Genomic DNA, 12172 nt, shown 5'->3' with positions numbered 1-12172 from the left:
ACTAGGAATGACTCAGCCGGTTGATGGCATTACTGCTGATTTTGAGGACCACTGAATCTTCCTTGGACAATATGAATGTCTTAAAAAAAAATAATGACCGTGTTTTATAAAAATAATGTATGTTTATTATTTTAAAAATTCAAGGCATATAAAGAATACAAAGAAGAAAGTAACAAATCATTCCAAATCCTGGAAACAAAATGTTAACATCTCATGAGCATCATGCCAAGCATCCTTCTAAATGTATATAAAGACAGAGGAACTAGGAGAGAGAGAGAGAGAGAGAGAGAAATCAACTTATGTAAGAATAAGAAAATATCATACATATGTGCTATATTTAAATAAAAATCTGAAAGATTAACTTTAGTTTAACCCAACATAAAAAGAAAATAAACTAAAGGAATTGCTCTTCTCTATAAGAGATACCATATACTAAAGTATAAACATACACATATATAAACATATAGGTAAAATTTTAAATGAAAGATTAAAAGTTTTAAAGATTAAAAACATATTTCAGTTTCAGACAATTTCAGTTAATCCCTTGCTATGAGAGATGATGAGTTGAGTAGCACTCTTAGCATTTTCTCCTTATTCCCCACTCCCTATTCTTTTATTTTTCACCTAAGTCAGGGCTTATAATATTTACATTTTTGTTCAGGACCTTTAATAAACCCACTAGGTTTAGCCTTAGTTCTACAATGAAACAGTCTCTATATTTAAACAATCTTATCTTTCTGTATGTGTGTTAATGTATGTCCTGTGTGCATATGCATACAAATATAAAGAATATGACATAATGCAAACAGTACATATTATTTCATAACCTACATTTTTACTTTGTATACTGTGAACATATTTCCATACAGTTTATTCCTCTACAATTGTTATTTTTAAGGGTAAAAGATCATATTTCTTCATTGGATTTACCATAATTTACCAAATCCTATATTTCTTGACAATCTTTTCCTGTTTTGTTTTTTCTATTACAAAGAAAGCTGAGAGAAATATACTTGAAGATAATTTTTACTCTCATCAATAATTATTTATATAGAATAAATGACGAAAGAAAGAATAAATGTTAACAAACTTTTAGTTTTTAACATATGCTGTTATATCTACCTTCAACAAGGTAGTTCCATAATTTAGACAAACTAAAGCAAGTTCCTATTTCAAACCAGTGACCAGTTTGTATGATTTAAGCCAATGACAGTTTTGTCAATCATTGTAAACTCTATTTCTCTGAGTACTATTAATACATTTCATATATTTCTTCACCAACCGTAATTCTGTTGTTCTGAACTACTTGCTTCTATCTTTTGTCCATTCTCCCATTTCTGTATTTTTCTCTTCACATTTAAGAGAACTTTAATTACTAATTATATTAAGATAAGGGTTGTCATATATGTTATAAATATTTCTCCCTTTTATAGTTTATTCTGTATAGTTTCAGCTAATGATTTAAAATTTTAAAAAGATCAATGTCAAATACGGGGTTTGGTGCTATAACTATCTTTCATATGGAAAATACCAGTTAATGGTACTCTGAACTCTTCTTTTAAAATTATGAAAATAAGACGTTTTGCCTTGGGCCTGGGGAAATTCTTCTTAATGCTTTGGATGTGTGTGTATGTGTGTGCGTGCAAAACTAAAGCCTTCATCTGTTATTTACTAAAATTTATAAATTCAGCCTACCAAAAATATAGATATACATGTTTAAGTCCATCAAAATCTCATTAAATGTTAGCCATGTAACCTTTTCAAAAAAAAAAATAAAGTAAGAGTCTGTTTTATGAAACAGTCTTAGAGAGAGCTGCAATGTCCCACTAAATTCAAATAGTGGAAAGACTGTAGCAGGGGATAAGCATATAATCCAATCAATAAAATATGAATTAGACTATGTTTATTCAGTGCCTAAAGTTCATGTCTTCCTAAGTCTTTCTTTTATTTTACACTGAATAAAAGACAAATAACCCACTGGATCTAATAACAAAGGTTCTCATGGGAAGTATATTATTTTGAAACCTTATTTCTAAGTCCCTTCTTCAAACTACTAGTAGGATTATCACTGTCACTGGAAAACAAAACCTGGTTAATGTAAGTACTTTAAAAATGACTAGCAAAAGGGTTTCTAAGGAGAGAGTATGAGACAAGTTAAATCTTGTATATTCGAAGGCACAGAAGCACCTTCTTCTCAGCTAAGTGACCTAGTAATACCTTGAGAACAATTTGTAAAAATAAGGAGAGTCAAGGGCTTCCCTGCTGGCGCAGTGGTTGAGAGTCCGCCTGCCGATGCAGGGGACATGGGTTCGTGCCCCGGTCTGGGAGGCTTGTGAGCCGTGGCCGCTGAGCCTGTGCGTCCGGAGCCTGTGCTCCGCAACAGGAGAGGCCACAACAGTGAGAGGCCCGCGTACCGCAAAAAAAAAAAAGGAGAGTCAAGCTTCAAAAAAAAAAGAAAGATTCTGAACCTCTAGAAGAAGACAGTGTAACTTAAAATGAACAAAGCACATAATTTCTTAATCACTCAATAAAAGAGCAATTTTCAAAGTTTAAAACTGTCATAAGCGTTTAAGAAAAATTTTTAGTTCAAGCTAAGAGAAACAGCCAAACATACAAAAGGAAATCTACTTACTAACAGTGTATACTAAAATTACGTATTTTCTAAAGATTAGCACAAGGAGTTTCAAAAGTCTAGTCTTTTGAAAATAGTCTTTCAAAAAGTCTATTTTCACAGATTCTGGAGTCAAGATCATTCCCATACTGATGATTAAGATGGCTAGAAAGATAAAAGTAGGATATGATCTCTGTACATAAATTTAGCATGTAACACTGATTTTCTTTGAGTGAAACTAAAACATTCTTAAGAACAGTTCATTACCAATACTTCATTCAGGGGCTAAAACAATTATGATAAATAACGAACATTCAAGTTTATATTAGTTTCAAGAAACGATTAGTTCAGGGCTAAAACACAACCTAGTAATTTATCAGATAGTGGTAATAAGGTTTTAATCTATTACAAATAACTGGGATTTACTGATGTCAAGTATCATTCCTGACATAGCAAAAGTTTTGAGGAAGAAAGTACTATGAACTGGGCTTAGGAAGCCTCAATATTTTTCTTCTTTTTTTTGAAAGGGACATATTTCTGATTCATTTCTGAATCTAAAATGCCTAACTTTTTTTCTTTGGTGGGTTCAATAATTTGTTCACAAAAACTCAACAGCTTTTTCTCAAATCTACCGTATCAATGCTCCATATTACTAAGTAAATTTTCATCACTGAAATGCTCCTCAAGAAATTAAGTTCTTAAAGTGGTAAGAAATTTGTAATAAACACTGAGACTGAGAAAAAAAGCTAATTGCTTTTATCTATGATAGAAATCAAATTTGGGTGAGGAATATATGAATTTCTGCCCCAATGATAAACCTGAAATTCTGAAATACAAATATTTCTCTCTAAAATGCAGTGAACAAGGAATGAGAAAGAAAATCACAGTAAAAGAAGGATTATGATTTTACCAGAAAACAACAAAATTTCCTACCTGTGTCTGAATCTCGTTCTTCATTTCTTGATGGGCTGATGGTAAAAGGAAGTTTACGTTTCATGGACGATTTCTCTTTCATCTCCTTGCCCACATCACTCCGATCAATTTTTGGAGTTTTGCTATAGGATGCAATCTTGTCTTTACTCTATTAAAAAATTAAATATGAATAAACTTATAACAATATTAGCTGAGCAATACAGTATTAAAAAAATACTTTATATAAAGTAGAAAGAGTATTACTACAAACCATCGTTGTCCTCAATGTCCTTAAGGCCCACTTTCAACAATCATAATGTGTTTTCTAACTTATTTCATATTCCCTTTTACTTAGTAATATAATTTTAAAATAACAATAAAACGAAATATCTTGAATATAATGGAACTCTATGTCTAAGATAGACATCATCACCAATAAACAAATATATAAATCAGAAAAAGCAGTCTAGATTGAATTAAGCAGATTGTATTTTATTAATTCCATGTGTCCACTCATTTAGATAAAGTATCCTACCCTCATGCCTACAGCAATTACCAAGTTCACTCTTATGATCCAACATCTGAATTGGTACATACAGCACATCTAACTGGGCTATGAAAACTCCTTTGGAAAAACATGCTAGACACTAAGAACTAAGCCACATTACCTAGCAGGTGAGCATAAAACTATGATAATAAATGATAGATATCATAACCATAGAGATTTTCAGAAGAAAATGAGTAGACTCAGACTGCAGAAGACACGAGCTTTTGACCCAAGCCAGAAAATAAAGGAAGGAAGAGTGGGAAGAAGGGGCATAAAAAAAAATACTGAATTTTTTTAAAAAGTAGAATTTATCAACGAAAAGATGATTCAAAGAGAGCAAAATAGGGCTTCCCTGGTGGCACAGTGGTTGAGAGTCCACCTGCCGATGCAGTGGACATGGATTTGTGCCCCGGTCTGGGAGGATCCCACATGCCGCGGAGCGGCTGGGCCTGTGAGCCATGGCCGCTGAGCCTACGCGTTTGGAGCCTGTGCTCCGCAACGGGCGAGGCCACAACAGTGAGAGGCCCGTGTACCACACACACAAAAAAGTGCAATATAATAAAGCTTTTAGTGAGTCTAATCATGAAAATATGAAGAGGGAAAAAAAAAAACAGGAAAAAAAAAAAAGACTGGGATTGAGACCTAAAATACAATTCCAGAGGGGATATTAAAAAGTTACAAAAGAGGGCTTCCCTGGTGGCGCAGTGGTTGAGAGTCCGCCTGCTGATGCAGGGGACACGGGTTCGTGCCCCGGTCCGGGAAGATCCCACATGCCGCAGAGCGGCTGGGCCCGTGAGCCATGGCTGCTGAGCCTGCGCGTCTGGAGCCTGTGCTCCGCAACGGGAGAGGCCACAACAGTGAGAGGCCCACGTACCGCAAAAAAAAAAAAAAGTTACAAAAGAATACTGTATTCATTTTTATACAATTATAATTTTAAGGACTGGAAAAATGGATTATTTTCTTGGAAAACATGTATTACCAAACACTGGCTCATGAAAGAAACAGAAAACCTGAATAGACCAATGATCATAGAAAACAATAAATCTATAGCCAAAGATTTTACGTCTAAAAAGGGTACCTATTCCAGAAGATTTTATGAGAGGTTTTAAATTAAAAATTCAGGGAAAATATATTTCCCATTTCATATAAACAATACTACAACACAGAAATAAGATTAGAAGATACCCAATCCATTTTACAAGTGTGAAATAAAACTAATACCTAAGAAGGGTTCAAGATAGAAATTATACCCAAATTGCTTACGAAATAAATGAAACAATAAACTATCCTAAATAAACTGTCCAATCAAAGTTAGTGCCTTAGAAAGATAATATATCATAATCAAGCAGGATTCACCCAAAGAATATAAGAATAGTTCATTATTAGAAAACCTCAAGACAATTCATTATATCAAAAGGAAAAATCTTATTATGATGTTAACAGGTGACAATAACATCTAAATAGACCCTACATTCATTCTTGATAAACCTATTAGCAAATTAGGAAGAGAATGTGACTTCCTTATATCTTAACTGGTAAAGATTAGTGAAGAATAAAAGTATTTATTTCCCAGGTGTAAAGGAAAATCCTCTTAAGCTGTTTTCTTACTTCTGCTAATGAAATGGAGCTTCACAGGCATGCCTTTTGCTTATAAGGTTGTTTTAAAACGTCGATTTTATTATTATTCTGGTATAGTGAGGCCAACAGATCAAGAGATCGCTGCCACTGAAAAGAGAGTTTGTTACTCACAGCTCCCAAGAAGAGGAGGCATGCCGCCCCATGAGGTGCCACCGGGGGAAGCACCTAGGAGGTTCAGGAAGCAGAGAGAGGGGAAGGAAATGTGAGTCAAAGCTTTTATTGCGGTTTCCACAGGAAGAAAAAGGCAAGGCAGAGCAAGCAGGTTTAGGGTTGGCTAGTTTGCATAATTTCAGCAGACTCTAGGGTATAGGTGTTGTTTCTCTAGCTGTCTGGTACCTGGTTCTGGGGTGACTGTTATTAGGGCAGGGGGATAGTGGCCCAGAGTGTGAGAGCTGGATATAGTTGGTGGTTGGGGATGGACTCTGGATTGGTTGGTTTGCATATGAAAGGTGTGGTCACACATAAATTGTTTACTATCTCTGGGAACTGAGTAGCCCTGGGAAGGGCAGTCTCCCCAGGGTCACTGAGGTCCCAGATGTCAAAGAATCAGAAACAAAAAGGCATGATTAGTAAAATGGTTAGCCAACAAAGTTCTAGAGATTTTCCTTAGAAATACAAATCTTTGTTATTAAAAAAAGAATTAAGAAAAACATTAGAATGTCCCTTCTCCCTTGCACTTGCGTGAGTAAAGATACTGTTCTGTGCCATAAAACAAGAGAAACCAATTTAATATGTTAAATGAAAAATGTTCACAAGAATTTATCAATCATACTCTCCTGAGCAATATGGTGATTAGTGTGAATATTCACTCCTGCTACCAACTTATTCTGTTCTCTGTAAAATAAAATTGTCCTTAAAAGTGTTACTTGAACAAAGTGTTTTTGTGAGAATCTTAACAATAAAAATTATTTCCAGATATGGGGAAAGTAACTTTCAAAAGAAATAGCTATGGAAAAGGGGGAGGAAAAAAAAAAGAAATAACTATTTCTGATTGTCTTAAAATTTCTATATCATCAAATGGTATAAATACTCTTGTCAATTCAGGAGAGAATCACTGGCACATTCTTCTTTCATATCCATGACCTAATAAAACTAAGAGTCAGACTTTTTTTATTTTAAAATAATTTAAGTCTTTTTCATTTATATTAATGATTTTCTTTCAATAACCTACAACAGCTATCATACATAGCAGTGAAAGTATTAATGGCAAGACAAGAATGATCCTCTATCACTGCTGATATTAAACAATGTGCTGGTAGCCTTTACCAACTCAAGACAGAAAAAAATAAAAGGTAAAAATTTACCTAGAAAAAAAGAAAAAAAACAAAAAACGCTTGAAGTATATAAACCAAAATGTTAATGGCTATCTGTGGGTAATGGCATTACAGGTGTGCTGGGAGACAATGTTCTATAGCTCTCTTGCATTTCTGCACATCTTGCAAGCAGGAGCACTAAATCCCTTTATTCTATCTTTCCAAGGATATCTGTATAGAGAATAGCCTTGGAAGACAGAGAAAGTTTCTCCCTCTGGAGCAAAGGGTAGATCAGACCTGTTCACTGTTCAGTATAATAAATAATTTCTCCCTTTAGGGCAAAGGTCAGGTAGATTTATTGCCCATTAAAAAGATTTGGGATTCCTCTCCTATAATACAATCCACTGTATATGTAGTTGTCACCTGGCCTTCTTTGCATCCCTTTGTGAGAAACAGGGCTCAGAGAACAGGGACAAATGGTGATATATGGCTACAGCGATTGCTATGAGAAAAAATGCTTGCCTCTCTATCTGACCCAGGAGTCTCATGTCTTCTGCCATAATCCATGAAACTAATTAGCTTGCAAGTAGGGTAAAACCTCAGATGCTTCATCTCAGACAAGGCAATTTCTATTTTCATTATTCTTATATACATTTTCTAATTCCTCTGTAATGAACATTATTACATTACTTGAATAATAAAAGAAAAGTTCTCAGTTATCATGGGGATAGGAGATAATGAAGGTCTGAACTATACTGATGATGAAAAGGATAGGGCAGAGCTATTTAGAAAGGTAGATGATTAACATCCACTCTCTCACACTTTATGAATTTAACCCGGGTTTTAGCTTATCAGAAAAGGACTGATGAAAGATTTTGTTTTGCAAATTATAGCTAATTTATAGCTAAAAATGTCAGTGGAAAAAATTTTAAACTAAAACCAATGGGGAAAAAAATCCCACAGATTAGCAGTGAAAGGATAAAATATTTGAAGAATTTTGAGGAGACATTTTTGATGAACCCCTGACTACTGTAATATTTAACATGGTAATAAAAGCACTTTATATAAAAAGCATATTGCTATAGAATGGGATTATTTAAAATTATTGTCTATTTAAATGCATTTAAAAATTAAACTTTGGTTCAGGTTATTTTTAAATTTAGAATCTTATAACAGCAATGTCTGTGTCATATTAAGCTGTAAATACGATCTATATTTACATAAGAGAACAGCTATATAATATTCATTTCTAAAAATTTTATGGAAGGAAAAACACAGCAGAAGCTAGAGGCTGGTTTCAAGGCCAATCACTCACCAAGAAAAGACAATCCTAAGAATACGCTTTACAAATAAATAAGTGAATAAGATGGTCATGCCGCCTTCTCTCCTTCCCTCTCTTCTAACTTTATTTTGTCCTAAGAAGCAGTAGTTACATGGTCTATAAGCAAGAAATTTGGAATGGAAGTTATGGCCCTTCCTCTCTTAAGGTGCAAATAAACAGTTCAAATATCTATTTAAAACTAAAGAAAATTACTTCTAACAACAGCTTTGGATGTCAAGCTGCTCAGAAATCCCAAAGCATGGCAGTAAGCACCTCGCATACTGCCTCAGAAGGGCTTTTGACCATTACCCAAACACATGTGTGGTTTTGAAAAAAAAAACACTGAATGATTCAACTGAGACTGAGAACAGTTAAATATAGCCCTTTAGGTAAGCCAACTGTTAATAATTAAGGAATTTAATAGTTTGTGTTTATTCTTCCTATTTATCTTATAAATCTAATGATTAATAAGTATTCTTAACTTACCTAAGCAATATTTTTAATAGAAATACATTAGTAAAAAGTGTTTGATTTTTGCTTGCCTCTATAGTTTTAAGAAATCACACTGTTATGAAGGCAATGGTCAGGACTACTGCATATTTAGTGGCAATCTTCAAAAAATAATACGAAGTACCTAGAAGAATAAAAGCTTCAACAACTTTAGCCTTATAAATTCAAATCCAAAAACTGACATCAAGTAGCTCACATGTAATTTCACAAATGCAACCTTCACTATATTTAAGCATTTAGAAATAAAAGTTATAATTCTTTCCTCAAATCTCACATTGTACTCTGTCCCCACAACTCTACTGAGGTCACCTTTACCCAGGTCACTGTAAGGTATCTCTACTGACAATGGCCTGGTCTTTCCTATTAACTGTTGCGGCATTTGTCATACAGACCCCCTCGCCACTCTTTGCCGTGTAACTTCTGCTTCTCTCTCTGTCCTCCTTGCTCCCCCTCTCCTGACTCCTAAAATATCTGAATTCCTCAGGGTATGCTCTCCTCCATTCTTGCCCCACTCTCTTTAGGTGACATCTCGATACCTATAGATCACTTTTCCACAAATCCTCATACATTTATTTCCAGTCTAGCTGTTCTTACCTCTAGACGCATATCTAACTAATACTATCTAACTGATACTTCTATTGGATGCTCCGATGATGAACTAAATTCAACAAGTACAAACCAAACATTCTTCTTCAAACAACCTGTCCCTTTTCCTGAGTGCCCTCTCAGGGAATAGTCCAATCAACTTCAGAGTGGACCCAGACAACTTTTTCTATACATACACAAGTTTCAGTAATTCAATATCTTTTAGATCTGCCACTTCTATCCCCACAGCCACTGCCCACACTGCCTTCTGCTTGGATTTTTAAATAATACTCTAACTGGTTTCTGCCATGGCCCTTCCCTTCTGGCTCACTGGCTACAGGATAAATTTCAAGATCTTTAGCAAGGAACACAAGGCCATAATGAACTGGCCCCTGTCTAATGCTTATCTCCTACCCTCCACCCTTCACAGGCTACATCCTAACTCTGTATGCATTACTTTAACAGATTCTTGTCTTTTTTACATCTCCTGCTTAAGTCTACTCTTTACTCTCATTTTCCTGCTAGTCACATGCTTGAGAATCCAGATTAGGTATCTTTTCCACTGTGAGACCACCCCTGAACACCCTAGAACTGACTGCTTCTCTCCTTTGCCCCATCATTGTACACTCAAATACTTTCATTAGTGTGAACAAAGTATGGTCCCTGAGACCATTTCAGGGGAAATGCGAAGTCAGAAATATGCTCACAATAACACTAAGATGTTAGTGTATCTTTCTCTCTCATTCTCTAAAGAATGTGTATTTGAGCCTTGAGATTATGTGACAAGAGACATCTGAACATCCGGATTGCAGAAGCAGATGAGCATCTGGCTATCTTCCTGTTAAGCCACACATTAAAGATATTTGCAAAACCAATGACACTCTTCTCACCGATACTGTCTTGGAATATACAGTTGTGTTTCATAAAAATATATTATTAACATGTAACAGTTATACTGTTTTTTTAAACCAATTAATTAATTTTTTCTCAGTTTTAATTTCTGATTGTGTAAATGTCAACAGACATACCCACATACAGAAAAGCCCTTTAGCCTCCTCAGTTATGCTAAAAAGTATCAAGGGGTCCTGAGAGCAAAACACTTCAGACACAGAGATAGAGCAATTACTTAAGAGTCTTCATAAAGATTTAGACCAAGCCTTAACCACTGTTTTTTTTTTTTTTTCACCGCACAGCGCAGCATGCGGGATCTTAATTCCCCAACCAGGGATTATACACATGCCCCCTGAAGTGGAAGCGCAGAGTCTTAACCACTGGACCACCAGGGAAGTCCCACCAATCACTGTTTTATTTCAAGGGTCATAGGAGAGGCACACAACACAATAAGCATCCCATGTAAGGTTTGTTGAATAAAATGAATACATTAGTGAACTCACGCTCCTTAAGATTTGGCACATTAAAATATATTTTGGGAAACTTTTGTCTATAGTAGAATGAAGATACTGGCAACTTATCTCTCCAAGGAATAACTATAAACCTGGACAAACTGTCGAAAACCACCATTTCAAGGCTCTAGAAATCGAACAAAAACAACAAATTGAGAAGCATTTTCAATAAGAAAAACTGCTGAACTACGGATAAGAAGAGTGATTGTCTTCGGCATTCTTGCCTGGGGTTGTTCTCATTTCCTGGCTAATGCTTAGTTTGCATGAAGTAGTTCCAGGGTGGGGCTGGCAATGAAAACCAGCATCTTTGCTGCCAAAGAGGCAACTTGAATTGACACAGAAGGCCAAAACCCCACCACCCAGTCACTCCGTTGATAAAAATAGCAAGCAGGGTAGGAAAGGAATGGAGTGCAAAAAAACCCCATAGTTCTATTAGCCTACGGCTGTGGTCCCACTGTGGGGGAGCAGCAGCCAGTAGACAAGCCAGAAATTTAACAGGGAGATTGCAGAAATCAGAGAGCCATGAGGGCACTAGATAAGACAGCCACTCATCCCTGGCACTCATCCCTGGCAGACAGGGTAAGTATGTGGGGAAGACCTGAGAAGGGCTAAGCTCTGCACAGACCCCTCACTCACTGACAGGGAGACTGTGCGCACACACTGGGGAGGTCCACAAGGGTCCAAGCTCTCTACACCATCCTTAGTCAACAAGGAGCCTGCACACATGAGGGAACTCCTGGGTGAGCCCGACAGAAAGTAACTGCTAGGGCTTACCTGAAAAATGCCTTAACATTGAGCACACTCCCCAACACACATGTATATCTATCAGTGGAAGGTGGAAGCCCTACTGGCTCACGTTTGAGCACAACGCCTGACCAACCAATGGTTGCTAACTAATCCACGTACGTATGGGGCAACCCCTAGAAAAGCAAGACTAAACAAACAAACAAACCCCCCAAAAACCTAGACACCAGTGGTTGTGACAAAGTAACAAACACTGCAAAACCTGACATTTTACTAAAAGCAAACAAAAAACTAGCAACAATTACAACTGTTAGGTGGGAAATAATGAGAATCCAGAGCTGCTATAATATATGACCTAAACTGTCCAGTTTTCAATAAAAATTACGGCAGCTGGGAAAGCAAGGAAAAAAGTATTCAAGAGAAACTTCTCTGAGTGGGCCAAGATAGGTTTGGCAAAGTCTATAAAGAGGAAGGAAGGGAGGGGAGAGAGGGAGGAAGAAAACAGTGTTTAAAGAATTAAAGTATGACAACAATGACTTAAACAGAGAATATGAATAAAGAACAATTAAAAAAAATACTGGATTTGAAAAGTAAAGTGACTGAAAATGTATTAGGTATGTTCAACAGCAGATGTGAGATGGCAAAAAC

General features: G+C 35.9%; 1 protein-coding gene across 4 annotated transcripts in view; it reads right to left on the bottom strand.

Annotated features, from left to right (window-relative positions):
* The window catches only part of ANKRD12 (ankyrin repeat domain 12), a 115253-nt gene that overhangs the window by 68741 nt on the left and 34340 nt on the right, over positions 1-12172 (bottom strand). For all 4 annotated transcript variants that reach the window (XM_082853437.1, XM_082853440.1, XM_082853438.1 and 1 more), the window contains exon 3: positions 3545-3692. In XM_082853437.1, the coding sequence (XP_082709563.1) occupies positions 3545-3692 (148 nt within the window). The remainder of the gene's footprint in view (positions 1-3544; positions 3693-12172) is intronic.

The sequence above is a fragment of the Leucopleurus acutus genome (genome assembly GCF_964270905.1).
Source record: "Leucopleurus acutus genome assembly, chromosome: 13".
NCBI lineage: Eukaryota > Metazoa > Chordata > Mammalia > Artiodactyla > Delphinidae > Leucopleurus > Leucopleurus acutus.
Note: the sequence above shows the minus strand (reverse complement) of the source record. Positions and strands in the feature narration are given on the sequence as shown.